This window comes from Hyperoodon ampullatus, assembly GCF_949752795.1.
Source record: "Hyperoodon ampullatus genome assembly, chromosome: 2".
In the NCBI taxonomy this organism is placed as follows: Eukaryota; Metazoa; Chordata; class Mammalia; order Artiodactyla; family Ziphiidae; genus Hyperoodon; species Hyperoodon ampullatus.
In genome coordinates, this window is record NC_136915.1 from 2052683 (window position 1) to 2070726 (window position 18044).

General features: G+C 64.1%; 1 protein-coding gene across 1 annotated transcript in view; it reads right to left on the bottom strand.

Annotated features, from left to right (window-relative positions):
- Positions 1–7292: 7292 nt before the first annotated feature.
- MEGF6 (multiple EGF like domains 6) overlaps positions 7293–18044 on the bottom strand; it is a 99178-nt gene continuing 88426 nt past the window's right edge. The window contains exons 18-38 of the mRNA XM_079724796.1: positions 17600–17725; positions 16880–17011; positions 16618–16746; positions 16359–16490; positions 15688–15816; positions 15469–15597; positions 15153–15281; positions 14650–14778; positions 14216–14344; positions 13898–14023; positions 13687–13815; positions 13388–13519; positions 13145–13273; positions 12475–12603; positions 11335–11463; positions 10931–11059; positions 10569–10697; positions 10354–10482; positions 9618–9746; positions 8240–8287; positions 7293–7913 (exon numbers count right to left, since the gene is read on the bottom strand). Coding sequence (XP_079580922.1) covers positions 7855–7913; positions 8240–8287; positions 9618–9746; positions 10354–10482; positions 10569–10697; positions 10931–11059; positions 11335–11463; positions 12475–12603; positions 13145–13273; positions 13388–13519; positions 13687–13815; positions 13898–14023; positions 14216–14344; positions 14650–14778; positions 15153–15281; positions 15469–15597; positions 15688–15816; positions 16359–16490; positions 16618–16746; positions 16880–17011; positions 17600–17725 — 2561 coding nt within the window. The 3' untranslated portion in view covers positions 7293–7854. The remainder of the gene's footprint in view (positions 7914–8239; positions 8288–9617; positions 9747–10353; positions 10483–10568; positions 10698–10930; positions 11060–11334; positions 11464–12474; positions 12604–13144; positions 13274–13387; positions 13520–13686; positions 13816–13897; positions 14024–14215; positions 14345–14649; positions 14779–15152; positions 15282–15468; positions 15598–15687; positions 15817–16358; positions 16491–16617; positions 16747–16879; positions 17012–17599; positions 17726–18044) is intronic.

Sequence of the window (18044 nt, forward strand, 5' to 3'; positions counted from 1 at the left end):
CCGGATCTGCTGGCACCTCGCCAGGCCAGGCTGCGGCCGTGCAGCTTTGATCCACACTCCAACAAGTGGAGTCCATCCCCAGGGAGCGCATTGGGCTTGCCCCCAGGGCCTGAAAGGTCCCTGGCCTCCCAAGGCCCCATGGGCTGCAGCGCAGGCTCCGGACACTTCCAAGGAGGAAGGCCATACGCCCTCAGGGGGAGCATCCTCCTGGCAAGCTCAGGAGCCACGCCAGCCCTGACCCCAGGCTGCGTCCCTGGGAGGAGCCCAGCAAGGCCTGCCTGCTGGCTACGCCCTCCCCCAGTTCCTGGCTGCCCCGCCCCGCTCCCTATGCACCCACAGGGCAGTTATGCCATGGGCTTGTGATCGAGGCGGACGGCCCTGAGAAGAGCGGGGATGACCTGGAGGGCTCTCCCTCCTGCACCCTTCCTGCCCCAGCCTGGAGTACCCAGGGCTGCCCCATGTTCCCAGAGGAGGGCCAGCTGCCAGCAGGTGACCCTGCAGTGCCAGCACTGGAATTGTGACTTTGAGACATTAAAGTATTTCTTTAACACCTGGGTTTGCACATTTGTGAGCCCCAGTGAAGGCCATACCAGTCCCTGAGAAATTCCCAACGTGCTGTGGGCGGGACTGGTCCCCCTCTGTGTGGTCACCTGTGCTGGGCCCCCATTCATGGTCACCCTGTGTTAGTCCTTGGGCTTGCCCCATCTGTCCACCTGAAGCATCATGAGCCGGGCCATCCCCATGAAGCCCCTTGAGGCTGAGCCTGGCCGGTGGGTCTGGGGGACTCGGGGACATGGCAGAGGCTGTGGGAACCCCTCTGGGGTGTCCTCTCATCCCTCACCTCCCAGCTGGTCTGCTCCCCGAGGATCCCCTGGGACACGCAGGTGGGGAGAGGCAGGCTGGCCTGGCCTCTGGCCTGGGGAATAAGGGTCCTGCTTCCCAGGAGAGGGTGATGGCCAGCTGGGTGGCAGGGCGCTGCTGGGCCAGGCGCGAGGAGGACGGGTCTGCTCCCCCAGGAAGCCCCCTGCTAGCCCTCCCAATTCCCACACCCATGCCCGTTGCCCTTCTGTCTCAGGCAGTGCTGTCCTTGGGGTGGGGCTCCCAGCGTTCTCCTGACAATCTGCGGGGGCCCTGTCTTCCTTTGAAAGCTGGGGTGTGGATCCCCACCCGCTGACCAGAATTGGGTGACTCGGGGAGGCCAGCCCTGTGTCCCTTCCATCCCTGGGGCTGGCTGCAGGAGGAAGTGGAGGAGTGCGCAGGGCCAGGGGGAGGGGACTGGGTGGGGGTGGAGCTTATCCCAGCCCCGCCCACTGAACCAGGTGGTGGAGGGGTTCAGCACCAGAGGGAGGGGCAGCTCCTCCCTTTAACCTCCAGGGTGACCTCCATGGCCCGGGGCAGCTGGAAGGCACATCCTGCGCGGGGGCTCTGCAGGGTCGGGGGATGGCGCGGGGCCAGGCTCAGTGAAAGAGGCATGATCTGGGGGGTGGGGTCGCCAGAGATCAGGCCCAGCTCCTCCTGCTTCCTGGACAGGTGGAAATCTGGGGCCTGCATTTTCCCACGTGTGAGCTAACTCCTGCTCTTTTCCTGGAGCTGCTGTGGGGCAAGCTAGTGACCAGGGTGAGGTGCAGGTGTGTGTTTGTGTGTGTGCATGTGTGTGCGTGCCCTGGGCAGGAGCAGGCAGGCAGCATCGGTGTGTAAGCCCAGCTGCCTGCAGCCCGCCTATTCCTTCTCACCTCTGACCCCTGACTCTCGGGGAGGGCAGGCCAGCCCACCGCCCATCGGTTGCCAGGTACGTTTTCAGTTAATTGGAAAAGCCCTGGGCCACCTCCTAGCTTTAGTGACCTGGGGTCGGACCTCAGCTCAGTTTCCTTCTGCAAAGTGGATGCAGGGCCTCTACCTCGGAGGCAGAGATTAAGAATGCTTAGCCTGGAGGAGGGACATCCCGGGACCCTGGGGAGGGGCTGTCACTGGAGACGGGGCTGCTGGTGGCTGGGTCCACCTGGGGAGGGCCAGACCAGGCCAGCTCGGGACAAAGACCCTCCCAGCAGAATCGGGAAGCACAGGGCCCCAGCTGCGGGGAGGCCTGGAGGGGCCTAGAAGGGTGGGCTGTGGGCAGTGAGAGGAAAGCCCAGGCTCCCCCCAGCACCTGTGCCTGCGGGGGCCCCTCCGAGGGGCCTCTCTGCTCAGCTTGCGGTCCAGCCCTGTGGGCCCTGGTGTCATGACCCCATCATTGTGACCCCCTCCCAGGGCAGGGCCAGCCGGAACCCTCCCCACCGGCGCTCGGACCTGCCTTCTTGCCAAGCTGCTTCTCTTAGGACCACAGACGTCCTCCTTGTTGGTGCCTAGTGACACTCCCCCCTCCAGATAACAGGGGGTCCCATGGAGGAGGCTGTCACACCCGCTCCACTGGGGAGGGGGCGACACCAGGAATGGACCTAGCCCGACCCCTCCTGTTACAAAGTGGGGAGATAGAGGCCCAAGGGCCCTCTGCCTACTGGTGAGGTCAAAGGGTTTGCTGGGGGTCACTGAGGCTTCCTAGGACCCCAGCTGACTCCAGCAAAGTCTATGTCCAGACGGGGTCCGGTGGGAATGACACTGTGGTGTCCCAGCCCTTCCACAGGGCCCTCTCGCCTCGGGGCACCAGGGTGGATGTGACTGTGGAGGAGTGGGGGCCCTTCCCCAGAGCTGCCGGGCACCTCAGTGCCCAGCCCCAAGGGGCAGTGGGCACCCTCCGCCCTCCCTGGGGAGGTGGGAGCACAAGGGGTGTGGTTCGCGGGAGCGCAGAGGCCAGGGGTGGGCGGTCACACAGCTGGACGGCCCCCCAACCCTCTGTTGGGGGAGCATCAGGGGCTGAGCTGAGCTCATCACCCCAGGGCCTGGAGGCCCCCCTCCCATGTGCTGCATGTCCCCGTAAATCAGTTTCCCTCTATGGAGAGGGGGACATAATTTACATAAAGGGTGTATGTCCCTGTGACCTCGTTCTCACCGCACTCAACATGAGTTTTAGGATCTCTCTGCACATCTGGCTGCTCCCAGCCACTAGGGAACATCCCTGACGGGTCCCTCCTGCTGGGAGACCCCCCCACCCCCACCCTGCACAGGCTGCCCTCTATCGCCCCTGGTGGCCGGCACAGGCATTGTGGCCCAGCCCCCGGGCCTACACTGCATCCAAAGGCCCCCAGGCCCCTGGGACCCAACGGTGCCTGGGGGACCCCAATCCCCAGGCCTCACGTAGAGCCCTTGGACTGCCGTCTCTGCCCCTTGGGAGCAACGCTGTGCACCAGTGTTTGGACGTGCAGATCCACTCACCTCCTCCAGGCTCTCTGTTATTTGTCAGGATTCCTGACATTGGGCCCCAAACCACCACCCCCAGTTGTCACCCATCTACCCCGTCACTGGAACCAAGTCCATTTGAGGGCTGGCCGGGGCCGGCATCCTCACTTTCTGGCCCTTAAGATCTGAAACCATGAAGGGCTTCACCCATCTTCTCGCCAGATAAATTCCGGTATTTCCGGGGTTTGTTGCCACGTTGAACAGGATCCTATTTTGTACTCTGTTTTCTAGTGGGTCATTGGCAGTATTTTAGAGCTACAGATTTTTATAGGTTTTATACATTTCCTATCATCTATATGATTTTATGGCCCACGTTGCCAAATTCCTGTAATTGTGCTCATCTGTCTCTGGCCCTCTCAGCTTTCCTATAGCGACAGGCTGGTCTGTCACTTCCCCGCAGGTCTGAACACCTCTTACTTCTTTTGCTCACCTGATGGTATGGCCTGGGGTCCTCCAAGCTCTGCTGGGGTCAGGAGGAGTGAGTGACGATCTGATTCTCCATCTTTAAGGGAATTTGTTCTTTCTTCCCACAAGGTTTACAGGGCCCAACCCAGGTCCTGTCCAGGTGGCCCAGCATGACGCAAGCCAAGCCCATGCCCCCAGTTCTAATGTGGAAGGACGGCCAGAAATACAGGCTGTCCCATCAGGGCTGCGGAGACCAGCAACGCGGGGGAGGGGAGGCAGGAGCCCAGGTTGGGGGTCGAGGAGGCCTGGGCCACTTGCTGGAATCCATCACTTTCCCTGCTCAACTAGTACATTCTTAGCACATGACCATTGCCAAGAAAGCGCCTTTCTGTCCCCAGTTTTCCAAGAACTTACATCCGAAAGACAGCTGAACTTTATCGAATGCTGTTTCTACTTCTAGCAGACCATCGTGATTTTTCGTGTCACCCAAACACGTGGACACATTTTCTGATGTCAAACTGTCCTCTCATTTTAATCAGGTCCAAGTCCCATTGGATCAAGTGGGGTTTTTCTAAGTATTTTTGAGACGCTGGCATAGTTTGCTCAGGCTTTCTGCATACGTGCTGCGAGTCTGTAATTTCCTTTTCTCGTACTGCCCTCACCTGGTTGTAGAACCCAGGTGGGACTGGCCTCCTGAAATGAGTCGCGTTTCCTCTATTTAATGTTTCTGGAACATCTCACATCAGACAAGTTCCTGTGTCTCAGAAGTCTGGCCCAGCCCCCTTTACCGACACCTGTCCCAGGTGTTCCTGGGGACAGAGGGGGAGGCGGAGCTGTGACTACTATTTGCATTTACTTGTTACTAGTTTATTCATGTTTTTAATTTCTACTTACACTGATCCTGGCATTTTATACTTTCCCAAAACATATCCATTTTGCTAAGTGTTCAAAGTTACTAGTACGTAGTTTTTCCTAATATTCTCTTGTATGTCTTATTTTCTGTGTCTGTAGTTAACCCTCCCATCTTCTGTATTTTTTTTCTTGCTTCATGTTTAAAAAAATCATCAATCTTGTTAGAATATTCTTCTTTACTACTCTTCAAAGACGGAATTTTAGGTTTGTTAAATGTTCCGTTATCCTCCATTCACTGAGTGTGAAGTTCATAGACTTAAACATACATGTGTACATAGGTGAATATAAATAAATGAATATAGGCACAGGTATACACAGCACGTGTGTAAAGATGATTAAAACGTTATCATTGCTGTGTCTTGCTTTTGTATTGGCTTTTTTTTTGGCGGTACGCAGGCCTCTCACTGTTGCGGCCTCTCCCGTTGTGGAGCACAGGCTCCGGACGCGCAGGCTCAGCAGCCATGGCTCACGGGCCCAGCCGCTCCGCGGCATGTGGGATCTTCCCAGACCGGGGCACGAACCCGTGTCCCCTGTATCAGCAGGCGGACTCTCAACCACCGCGCCACCAGGGAAGCCCTGTATTGGCTTTTATAAATAGCATATTAAAATCACCAGTTTAATCATTTCTGCCTGTTACACCCACCACAGCTTTGCGAATCTGAGCCTCGACTGTTGGTGCACGTATGTGTGTATATTTACATACAGTCACATACGATGCTTTTCACCCTGAAATAGCAAAACTCACGGCCCAGCTTTCTTTCTGTTTACTTTGTACGCATATACTTCTGTCCTTCCAGGTATGTCTTTCGTAAATAAAATGCTGTTGAAGAATGTTTAGGGCTTCCCTGGTGGCACAGTGGTTGAGAGTCCACCTGCCGATGCAGGGGACACGGGTTCGTGCCCCGGTCCGGGAAGATCCCACATGCCGCAGAGTGGCTGGGCCTGTGAGCCGTGGCCGCTGAGCCTGCGCGTCCGGAGCCTGTGCTCCACAACAGGAGAGGCCACGACAGTGAGAGGCCCGCGTATCGCAAAAAAAAAAAAAAAAAAAAGAATGTTTAATGCAGTCTAGGGATCTGATTTTTGATCATCTGTAACAACTTCAATCAGGCTTTAATCTACTTTCTTATTCTGCTTGACTTTTCCTTCCTGCCTGCCGTCCATTGGAGAGGTGAAATTCCCTCGCATCTGAAAGTTAAACGTCCTGCCAGCATTTTTGCGGAGGTCACAGTTTCTTATTCAGCTCCAACTGCACTAGGGTTTGGCTTCCTTATATCCGTGTCTTTCTCTTCTCCGCCTGCCTCAGCTCCCCCCTCACCTGGCTTCCACTGTGATTGTTCTGAGTCTCTTAACCACTAGGTCACGTGGGAAATGCAGTGACTACCTCACACTTCCCCTTCTCGCTGGGAAACTTCTCTGAGTGTATTTTTCACGTCCGGTTCTCGCGCGGTGCCCACCGAGGCCCTGGACACCTGAGAATAAACATCCACTTTGCTTCTCAGTGACAGTTTAGCAGGACACATGATTCAAGGCCATGACATTCAAATTTCGACATCTTTTCTTCAACACTTTGAAATCAACGTCACCATCTTGTCGCTTTCCGTGTTTCTGCTGTGGAGTCACATGTCACTCCTGACGCCTGTGTTTTCTGGGCGTTGCAGGATTTCTCCTTGCCTCTACTATTCTCTAAGTGCTTTGGACTATAGGGCTTTTTTATTTTGTTTTATTTGCACTTTGAGTGCTTTCCATCTGAGATCATCCAGCTTTGGACCTGAGAACTTGCTGTTTTGTGTCCATGGTTTTTACCTTCTTTTTCTAGGACTTCAGGCACACGGGTGTTAACACGTCCCTTGTCCATTTCTACCGATCTTTCCTTTGTATCTTCTCTCTCTCAGCCTCCATGCTGCCTCCTGGGAGTGTCCTGAGCTGGAAAACCCATTGTTCAGCCTGATTCCTGCCGCCCTCCCTCCGACTCCAGCTCCCACACGCTCCCGCTCAGTCCTGACGCTGGTCCTCCTCGGCCTGCTTTTTCCTACATCACGTTACCACCACCATCCCCAACCTCTTCCAGGGTATGGATTATATTTATGTACCTCAGAGTCTTAACACGGTGGCCCATTAATTCGGTTTCCTCTGCTACTGGCTGTTCACTAGTTGTCTAAGGGGACAGGGCTTTCTAGAACCCACCCTATTCGGCCCCATGAGATCCTTCGCCCTTGGAGGCATCAGCTACCTGGGCTGGTGCTGGAGGGGAGGGGAGAGGGGATACAGCCCAGACCCAAGTGTCCGGCGTGACAGTCTGGGTCCAGCCCTCTCCACTGGCTCTACCCTGAAGATAGGGCAGGGGTAGGAGTGGGGGGCACCCAGGCTGCCCCCAACAGCACCCCTGCCCTCCTCCCCTCGGGGCCATGCTTCCCCCACGCAGGCTCTAGGACTCAGTGCTTCCTCGGTCTTGGGGCACCATGCCCCTCTAGAGCACCGGGAACTGGGATAAACCCCAACTTTGCTTGTGTGGCACCCCCTGTCCCCAGAGGGGCACAGGGGCCAAACGGGCCTCTCTGGTCGGGCGCATTCATGCCGGCAGGCCCAGAAGGCCACCCCGCGGGGCCCACACGAAGCAGTGAACACACAGGCCTTGAGGAAGTGGCTGCTCCTTTCTTAACTTACTGGGTTTCACATGGTACTGAAGCGCCCACCCAGAGGCCCCTCAAGGCCCCGCAGTCCCGAGTCAGGGCTTCCCGGGCTGGGCAGGAGGCGGGCAGCCCTCCAGCGCCCAGGGGTGCAGTGGGCATGTCTGGCTGCCCATAAATACCTTTCCATAAATACGGCCCAGCTGTTTCCAGGTAAACAAGCTGAGCTGCAGCAGTCCCAGGGCTTAGCACCAGAAGCACCTGCTCTGAGGGCAGGGGCCTCACACCTGCACCCGCACCCACACCTGCCCGCAGTCCCGCCCCAGGGCGCCGGTCGGGGGGTTTCCTGCACACTGTGGTCCCCGCGCTGGTGCCCCGGTGCTGCAGAGCCCGGCCGGGCAGGGCCTCCCTCCTCGTGGCCAGACGATCCTTGCAGCTGCACGACTGTCCCCAGGCCTCGGAGACGAGAGCGGGGCCGGAGTCCCGGCCCCCGGCGTCCCTCCTCAGTGGTCACCAAGGCCCCTGGGTCCTCTCAGCGGCCCCTGGGAGACAGGCCTCGGCGGGCACTGCCCCTGAGCTAGTGCTTCTCGGCGCTGCTGCTGAGCCCGGGGCCATGAGAGGCTGACGGCGAAGCCACTGAATGGGCAGGAGAAGAGCAGGTCAGCCCTGGCGCAGGCGCAAACTCTCCAAGTGTTCAGAGCTCTGGGCTCCGGACTCCCCTCCCGTCCTTCCAGCGCCAGCCCGACAGAGCGGGGAGACAGCCCAGCCGCTCCTCCGCAGCCGCCCCCAACGCCTCCTCTCCGAGGTCCAGATTCTGGAATGCCCGCCACCCAGTGGGGCCCAGATCACACGTAAGCGCCCGATCCTCATCCCTCCTCTGGCCTTAGTCTGCTGGTAACGAACACGCGATGCCACCAAATGCCACCCTCCTGGCAACATGGGGATGCCCCCGTCCCCCTTACCTGGGCCCAGGGCTGGGGATGGGGTCTCCGGGAGCTGGGAGGGCCCACCTGAAGGCAGACAGACACGCTACTGCTCCACCCTTTGGTGGGCAACAGAAACGGGGCAGCGAGGCCTGCAGGGACCCCCAGTCCCACCCTGCATGGCCTCTCCCCGCCTCACTCCTATGCATGGGGCTCTCCCGCTCCCCAAAGGAAAGTCCCCAGCCCTGCCTGCTGGAAGAGGGGCCAGGATGGGGAGGGACCAAGCAGGGTCCGCTCCAGGCCAGGGGGCAGAGAGGCCCTGCCTGTCCTCCTTCCCAGCAGGGCTCTGCTCCAGCAGACGGGGCTTCAGGCAGGTGAACCCCCAGCTCCTGACCCTCGCTGAAGGTCAAGGCCGCCCAGGACGCCTGCGGCGCAGTACCACACCTGACCACCAGGTGCCGCCGTGGACAGCGTTCATCCCAGCACCAGCCCCCCAGGTTCTGTCTCCACCTGCCCCACCCCCACGCCTCTGCAGGAGGTGGGACCCCCCGCAAAGGTGCTTAGCAGTTTGGGGCCAGGGCTGCCTTGACGAGGCTCGAAAAGATGCACACCCCCATGTCTGGGGTCCCCAAGCCAAGAAGCCCAGACTGGAATCCCCGCTCACAGTCTGGCTCCCCCTTCACCCCACCTCAGGGCCTGCCCGGCACAGGCCCTAAGCCAGCCTCTGGTCTCGCTTGGCAGACACGACCTCTTGGTGCTGGGCTGGGCCTGGGGGAGGTGACCAGGACACCAGAGGGGCACAGCTGGCCGGAGGGGCAGGGAACCCCGAGATCTGCCTGCAGACAGCACATTCCCCCAGAGGCTTGGGGGGCTGAGAGGCCACGGTGCCATCACGGCACCTTCCCCGACCCTGCCCGTGGGTGCACACAGGCACACGTATGCACTGGAGCACAGGCATGCCGTGAAGCACACGTGCGCATGGGAGCACACACAGGCACTGGCACGCACACACTGGGACACACGCAGGTGCTAGCGTGCACAGACCAGAGCACACACCTGTGCTACTGCACACACGTGCACAGGTGCACCGTCGTCGTGCCCTGGTTCACACACACGCAGGGCGAGGAACGGGTGGGGCGGTGGGCTGTGTCTGTGCCCACCCACGCTGGATCACCCAGCCCTGCCCGTGGGGTCTCCGCCCTCTGCAGTTTGAGCCCACCCCAGCTGCTGTCTGGGCCTGGAGTCAGCAGGGCACTGCAGGCTGGCCCATGGCCGAGTCCGGCCCCATGGTCCAAGGGCTGGAAGGTTCACACTTGGCCCGTCAGAGGCCTGCAGATACCACGGGCGCCGCGCTGGGTTGGTGACCTTTGGCCCAGCCAACACAGAGTCCTCCCTCTCTCCCCTGAGCCTGACTCACCCTGCTGGCACATGGGCCCCATGTAGCCGTCCACGCAGTGGCACTGCCCACTGACAGCGTCGCAGTCAGCCCCACCCCCGCAGGAGCAGCGCAAGGCACAGCCTGGCCCGAAGAAGCCCCTTCTGCAGCCTGAGGGCACAAGACGCGGGAGAGACGGGCCTGAGCGCCACTCCCGTCTGCCTGGGGCCAGGACCCCAGGCTTCGGGCCACCCCGTGGGGAATGTGCGGGAGCAAGGACCTCGGGCTTCAGCTTCCCTGTCCTGCAGGAGCTCTCACGTGGGAAAGCGCCAGGCACCAGGCACCGGCCCTGAGTCACTGTCCCGCCTTCCTGCCCAGCCCCCGGCTGGCGAAGGGGAGCTGGCGGTCAGGGATGCTCCCTCCAGGGCGAGGCAGCCACGAGCCACGAGGACGTGTGTGGCGCCCCCAGGGCCGGCCCTTCCTCCCCTGGCACGTCTGGGAGGCTGGCACGTTTCCTTCCCACCTAACTGGGGCCTCTCTCTAGGACTGCAGCCCACGCCCAAGGGAGAGGCTAACCGGGGACTCAGGTGGGGGCCAGAGGGCAGGACGGGCCTTGACAACCCCGAGCAGGAGCTCCACGCTGGGGCCCCTGCAGAGGGACGGGTTGGGCACGGTGCCCAGGCCACAACGTGGCACAGATGGGGCTCCGTCAACACGGTCAATACCACTGACAGAGACCCGCACCCATGCCCCCCACCAAGCGGGACCCCAGACTCACCCAGGTCACAGGTGGCCCCCGTGAGCCCCGGGGGGCATAGGCAGCGGCCGGTGACGGGGTCACAGGGCACCCCATCCTCGCAGTCACACTGCTGGTTGCAGCCTTCTCCAAATGAGCCTGGTTCACACCCTGGTGGGGGCAGTGGGCTTAGCATCACCTGTCCCGTACCCAGGGTGAGGGGCCGGATGGAGAACGTGGGCTCACGGAACACTCACCCTTCTCGCAGAACTGGCCGCGGAAGCCGGCAGGGCAGAGACACCTGCCACTGACAGGGTCGCAGGGGGCGCCGTGCTGACACTCGCATGTCCCCCGGCAGCCAGCCCCGTGGAAGCCAGGGGGACAGGCTGAGGGAGACCCGGGTTGGAGCTCCTGACTCAGTTTGCCCAGAGTGAGCAAAGGACCGGGTCAGGGGCCCAGCTCCCCCGTCCTCCCACCCAGGCCCGGCCCTGAGCTGGGACCTCTGCCCCGGGAGCCCCACCGAAGCTGGGGTCAGGCCTCATCTCATCGGGCCCCCGCGGGGAGTGACACGGAAAGCGGAGGAGCGGATGCCGGGACAGGGGCCGACCCCACGACTCACGGTGCTCGCAGGCCTGGCCGTAGAAGCCGGGGCTGCAGTGGCAGGCGCCCGACGAGGGCTCACAGGCGCCGTGGTTGCGGCAGGAGCACTCCAGGAGGCAGGCGGCACCGAAGCGCCCAGCAGGGCAGGCTGGGGAGAGGGCCGGTGGGTCAGCCTCCTGCCACGGGAGAGCAGGGGGCACAGGGCTGGCCCCTGGGCACTAGCCTGATTCGCGTGAGCCCAGCAGCCTCGCCCGGCCCGACGGCAGCCTGCGGCCCCCGCAAACGCCCTCGAGCTACGGCCCTCCTCAGGAGCCTAGGGCCCCCCACCCCGCCACCACCACACCGGGTACGGCCTTGCTCCCCTGCAGGCACCACCCCTCCAGCTCACACGGCGATGTGGCCCCGTCGCAGACAGACACTCACCCAGCTCGCAGTGCAGCCCCGTCCAGCCCAGGCCGCAGGAGCAGCTGCCGTTGGCAGCGTGACACAGGCCCCCATTTCTGCAGGAGCACACGTGCTCACAGTTCACACCAAACCGGTTCTGGGGGCAACCTAGGGACAGAGTCGGGTGCTGCTCAGAGCTCTGGCCCAGGGACGCACCCCACCCCAGATTTGACAGTCATTCAACAAACACTCCCCGGGCCTCTGAGAACCAGTCCCTGCCCCCTGCGCACACACGCGCCAGGAAACAACCACCACCACATCCTGCCCATTCATCTATCCTCCACAGATGCCGGGCCTGATTGGCGCTGAGGATAACACAGGACGAAAGGGACGAGGGCCCTCCAGGGGCTGTGAGTGCCTGCCCAGCTGGCGGGAGGGGGTTAGGGAAGTCTTCCTGGAGGTGGTAGCACAGAGGAGGCTGGGCAACCCTGCACCCCAGGTGGCCCCTGTTCACATGCTGATTGACCCATGGCTACGTCCTTCCCTGCGGGCCTAGGGGAGTGTGACCCGCCCCTTGATGAGGACCAGAGGGCGGCAGGGGATTCAGACCTACCAGGGTGCGGGGCCAGGCCAAGCAGGGCCTTGAGGACCATGCATGCCATCATAAGCATGAGCCCCACCACTGTCCCCAGGGACCGCCCCGTCTCCCCACCATGGGCTGTGCTCCAGGCCTCCCTCTCTGTGGGCTCCCTGGCCACTGGGCCTGGTAGAAAGGCCAGAGGGAACCCATCCCAAGAGGACATCAGCCAGAAGGCTGGCTCCGTCCTCAGACGAAACAGCCGCCTGACCCCCTCCTGCTGGGGTGGGGGGCTCTGGGTCAGAATGGGTTCATCCCCCATTGGCCACAGGAAACTGGACAGGTCACTTGATGGCCTGAGCCTTGGAGTCACAGGTCAAGGCAAGGCATGGGATGCTACTGGATGACCCGATGACCCGAGTGGGCGCTGCTGTCAACACAAGCTAGACCCTCAATTCTCATCCTCAGGACACTTGGGGGATTAACGGTGGGGACGCAGTTCTCCCCCAGTGACCCCAGGGCTTCACCGCATCACCCGCCCCCGAGGCTGACGGAGTGACACCCGTGAAGTACCCAAGGCAGCAGGGGGCGCAGCCTCTCACCATGCTCACAGTGGACGCCGGTCCTCCCGGCGGGGCAGGAGCAGGTGCCGGTCACGGGGTCACAGGCCGCCCCCTGCCCACACCTGCACACGTGGGCACAGTGGGGGCCAAAGCGGCCGTGTGGACAGGCTGCCAGGAGGAAATGGGAGGGTGGCCACTCCAGGCTGGATTCCCCCTCTCTGCCGTGTCAACCGGGGACAGGGCGGGATGGGCCAGAGAGGGCAGGGTGGGGAGAGTCCCGTGTCTGCCCAGATGCGGCAGGGCTGCCTGCTGCCACGCCCCCTGCCCGCTGGCTCTACTGGGGGCCGGCCGGGCTGCGGAGGCGAGCGACAGTGAGTCACAGCGGCCCCCGCCCACCCCGCCAGCCCAGCCAGGATTCCAGATGATTGGAAAGGCCCCACCTGGCTCAGGGAAAGGCCCTTCTCTCGGCAGGATGCCCAGCTGGCCTCTGCACGGCCCCCGGTGGACACGGCCTGAGCGGGGGGCACAGCACACGGCCAGGCAGAGCTGGCCGGCAGGGATGCTTTGGTCTCACGGAACCCCCAGCTTAGGCCAGCCTGCGGCCAGGCCCCGGGGGGCGGGCCCAAGAAGGGGGGTGGTCAGGGGCTGGCTAAGCCTACCCACTGAGGCGCAGGGAGGAGCTGCCCCCGCCCTCACCCTCGCCGCTCACCGAGGCCGCAGTCGGTCCCGAGGAAACCGGAGGGGCAGTGGCAGGCCCCTGTGGCTGCGTCACAGGAGCCCCCGTTGAGACACCCGCACAGCTGCTCACAGCCGGGCCCGAACCGCCCGGGCGGGCACCCTGCAGGGGGAGGGGCCAGCTGCCAGGGTCCAGGGGGGCTCACAAAGTCCCCGACCTCCCACCTCCCACATCATCCTTCCCGAGGGCCCAGCAGGCAGCATGCGCAGCACTTACGTTGCTGGCAGCTGGCACCGTGGTAGCCAGCGGCACACGCACAGGCCCCCGAGGCAGGGTGGCAGGCCTGGTTCTCGCCGGGGCACTGGCACTTCTGCCCACAGCTGTCCCCAAAGGCACCGGGCGGGCAGGCTGGGGTGAGGAGGCAGGGGTCAGTGCCGGCCCTGCCTGGAGCGGGCATCCTCCCGGGAGTTGCCTCCCGGAGCCCTTCCTGGGGGTAGAGGTTTGGGGCCCAGCACAGGGGCACGTGTGGCCTGAGCCACCCACTGCCCCAGGGCCCGCCCAGGTTGGTCACCTACCCTGCTCACAGCCGGGCCCAGTGAAGCCTGGGGGACAGTGACACTCCCCGGTGACGTGGTGGCAGGCAACGCCGGGTGGGCACTGACAGCGCTGGGCACAAGCCTCTCCAAACCAGCCAGGCGGGCAGGCTGCAGGGAGGCATGGGCCCGGAGGGGTCACCGTGTGAAGGGCCCAACCCCACCCGGAGCACCAGCGGAGCTGGGGGCTCGCCATTCTCACACCGCCAGCCCCTCAATTCCGGCGGGCAGAGGCACGCCCCGGTGACGTGGTGGCAGGCGGCCCCCCGCCGGCAGGCACAGTTCTTACAGGGAACCTCGAACGCGCCCTTGGGACAGGCTGCGGGGAAAGAGGCGGGCAGGCGGGCGGGGGGCTGCTTGGGGCGGCTCCCTGGACAGCAGTGGGGAGGCCCCGGGAGCTCAGCCCCCACAGCCCTGCCCCCCACCCGTCAGTTGCCCACCCCGGGGAGGCCTCCACACCCTGGCGTGAGCCGAGGCCACACTGGAGGGGGCCCTAACCCGTCCCACTCACGGCTCTGGCACTTGTCCCCAGTCCAGCCGGCCGGGCAGAGGCAGTGGCCTGTGTGCCGGTCACAGAGGCCGCCGTGGAGGCACCCGCAGACGTGCTGGCAGCCGGCTCCGAAGAACCCCGGGAGGCACTCTGCAGAGGCGGGGACAGGTGAGGGGACCGGTGAGGGTCCAGCCCTGGAGCAGGGCGATGCCCCTGGGACCCAGGACACCCCCGCCCCGCCACTGCTTCCCACACCCAGAGCCTCGGATCCCGTGTCCTTGGGAAAGAGGGGTGTCCAGTGGGCTGGTCACACTGCAGGCGACACCCCAGGACCCTGACCCCCAACTCCAGGCAGCCACAGGGGGAGGGGGCTGCACCGAGGCACACTGGGGCGCTGGCCCTGGGTTCCAGACCCCCAGGGTCCCTCCTTCCTCCTCCGCCCGCCTGGCGCTCACCCTTCTCACAGGCCAGCCCAGCCCAGCCCTCGGGGCAGGTGCAGTGGCCTGAGACAGGGTCACAGGTGCCCCGGTTCTGGCAGAGGCAGGGATGCTGACAGTCCTCGCCGTAGAGGCCCGCGGGACAGGCTGGGGACGGAGAGAGAAGTGACTTGCAGCATCCCCGCCAGCCAGGCCGGGGGCCTGAACCCTTGGAGGGCCAGCCCACTGGATCTGCAGGCTCGCCCCAAAGGGCAGGGACCTAGGGCTGCCTCTAGGACGACCTGCTCCAGGGCTCCCCGGGCCCACCTGCCCAGCCTCCGGGGGCTCAGGGCTGAAGGGTGTGGTCCTAAGCCTTCCTCCCCGCCCCAGGTGCCCCACGGCGGGGGCATGGGCCCCTGCCCTCCCTGCCCTCCATTCCCAGTGAGCTGTATGTCCACCTCGCGCCCCACACCATGTGACCTTGCACGGCCCAGAGAGGGGCAAGCAGGTTGCCTGGCCCCAGAGTCCTGGGCAGGGCTCACCCTGTAGGCAGGTGGGCCCCGTCCAGCCAGGGCCACAGCGACACTGCCCGTGGACAGGATCACAGGAGGCCCCATTAAAGCAGGCGCAGGCCTGGCTGCAGTTGTGGCCGTACGTGTGGGCTGGGCAGGCTGCAGGAGAGAGGGGCGGTCAGGGGCCGGGGGGCCGGACCCCAGGAGGGGCTGCAGCAGATGGTCCCGGGCTGCTGTGGTCCATCTGCCCCTCCCTCTGGCCTGGGCACCAGTCAGGGTGGCCACAGATAAGGACTGACCCTAGCCCTAACGGGCAGCACCCAGGGCTGATGGGGGCCTCACGCACTCTGGGCACAGCGGGGACCCCGGCGGCCAGCAGGGCAGAGGCAGGAGCCGTTCACAGCGTCGCAGGGCACCCCGGGGCTGCAGTCACAGGCACGGTGGCAGTCCACTCCGAAGAAGCCGGCCGGGCAGGCTGCAGGCAGGGGGCGGTGATGAGAGATGGCCAGGGGTCATGGGTCCCCCACCCACACGCCTGGCCACCCCGGCCTGCACCCTGGCTCACCGCGCTCACAGAAGGTTCCCCTCCAGCCGGCCGGGCAGGTGCAGGCCCCGCTGACATGGTCACAGGCTGCCCTGTGCTCACACTGGCACTGCCGCCCACAGCCCGGCCCGAAGTAGCCCTGGGGACACCCTGAGACACCAGACCATCAGCTGGGGGGACGGTGAGCCTGACCCAATCCTCCCCAGGCCTCCACTGCCACCGGGCCAGGGCCCGGGACTGTGGGGCGGGAGGAGCCCCTCCATACCCAAGGCCTCTGCACCCGTCCCCCAGCTAGGAACCGAGCCCCGAGCCCTGGTGGGGAGGGAGCCCCAGGCCCACCCAGACCCACCCACCCGGCCAGGGCAAGGCCCTCGTTCCTTAGCAGACACCTTTCTCCCCTTCTCCAGGTGCCAGGGGTCCTGTGGGGCACAACTGGCCCCACCTCTCCCTGCTGCGCCAGGTGGGCCTTCTGTTGGGCCCAGGCAGGTGGGAGGGTGGAGCCTGGCCCAGGCTGGGGAGGGAGGGGGTTGGGCTCAGGCGAGGAGACTCCCTGTTTGTCCGGGGACAGGAGGGCAGGACTAGGTCCCCGACACTTGGGCATGTGCACGTGCACGTATGCATGTGCGTGCGCATGCGGGTGTGCATCTGCGCGTGTGCGCATGTGTGCATGTGCGGGCCGGGCCGGGACTCACGCTGCTCGCACCACGGGCCCACATAGCCGGCCTCACACAGACACAGGCCGCTGACGGCGTCGCAGCTCCCGTGGCTTGAGCTGCAGTTGCAGGTGTGGCTGCAGTCGGGTCCCCAGTGGCCACTGTCACAGGCTGCGACAGGGGCCGGGTCACCCTGTGCAGGTGACCACAGCCACGTTGGGGTCCAGGGCCCTCCCCAGGGCCTGGGCGGAGGCTTCCCCAGGGCAGGGCAGGGACGCTTGCACACCAGGCTGCTTACCTCTCTGGCAGCTGAGGCCGGTCCACCCTGGGGCGCAGCTGCAGCGGCCAGTCACCGGGTGGCAGAGCCCGTCGTTGACACAGGAGCATCGCATCTGGCAGCTGGGCCCAAACCAGCCTGCTGGGCAAGCTGCAGGGAGGGCAGGGTGAGCGTACTGGGGCCAGGGGACACGGGGCTGGGGGCAGGGGGACACGGGTACGGGACACAGGGGTGGGACATGGGGATTGCAGGCGGGGCCGAGGTTGGGGCGGCGGGCACTCACTGTCCTGGCAGCGGCTGCCCATGAAGCCGGGGCGGCACAGGCAGGCTCCGGTCTCAGGCTCACAGGAGGCACCGTGCTCGCATGCTGGGCAGATCTCCTGGCAGCCGAGCCCCCAGTGACCCTCAGGACAATCTAGCCCCACCACAGCCAGTCAGTCTCCCCTGGGGCCTTGCTGGGCCCCTCGGGGAGCAGGAACTTCTGTTCCCACCTGAGCTGTCCCGGAGGAGGGAGAGAGACAGGTCACGGGAACCCCCAGCCTCCTCATGGGCTGCAGGCTACAGGGCGTCCACCCCCAGAAACGGAGCCCCTGCCCTAGAATGGCTCAACAGGCAAAAGGGGGGCACCCAGAGTGAACAGGTGCCTAGAGGACAAGCCACAGGCCCGGGGAGGGCTGGGAGCCGCTGGTCAACCTATCTCCATGGCTGACAGTTCCTAGTGTGAGCACCCTCGGTGGGCATGGCCACAGGGCAGCCACAGATGCCCACGTCCAGACCCAAGGCTGGTTGGTGTGAGCTCTCGCAGTTGCTGTGGACTGGCCTGGGGTCTGCAGGGCTCCAGGGCTGAGGCCAGGGCTCCCCAAACACAGCCCAGGGCTGGGGTCCCCAAACACAGCCCAGAGTTGGGGTCCCCAAATGGGATCCAGGCTGGGCTCCCCAAACACCGCCAGGAGTCATGCAGCCCAGGGCAGTTAGGAGACCCCGGCATAAGGCTGCCACTCACCTGCCCCACAGTCAGCCCCGGTCCTCCCAGGAGGGCACAGGCACCGCCCCGTGACCCGGTCGCAGGGGGCGCCCTCACAGGAGCAGGAGCCTGAGCAGTTCTTGCCGAATGTCCCAGCCGGGCACTCTGCGGGGGGTGCGGGGGGTGCCTCAGCCACCACCACGAGGAGCTGCCCTCCTCCCCTTGAGGCCCCACCCCACCCCCGGCACCTGCCCCCTGCCCCAGCAGTGATGCTGGACACAGCCGCGGTCCCCTGGGTGACGAGGGCGGTCACGGGAGTGGGCAGGAGACAGGGGGCACAGGGCAGGACGAGGAGGGGCCTGTTTGGGCTGACCCGCCTTGGGGAGCGGCGGGGAGTGGCGGCCTGGAGACCACAGGCCAGCAGGGCTCCGGAGGCGGGCAGCCAGGACCCTGGAGAGCAGGGCGCAGGGCTGGCTCTGCCTTC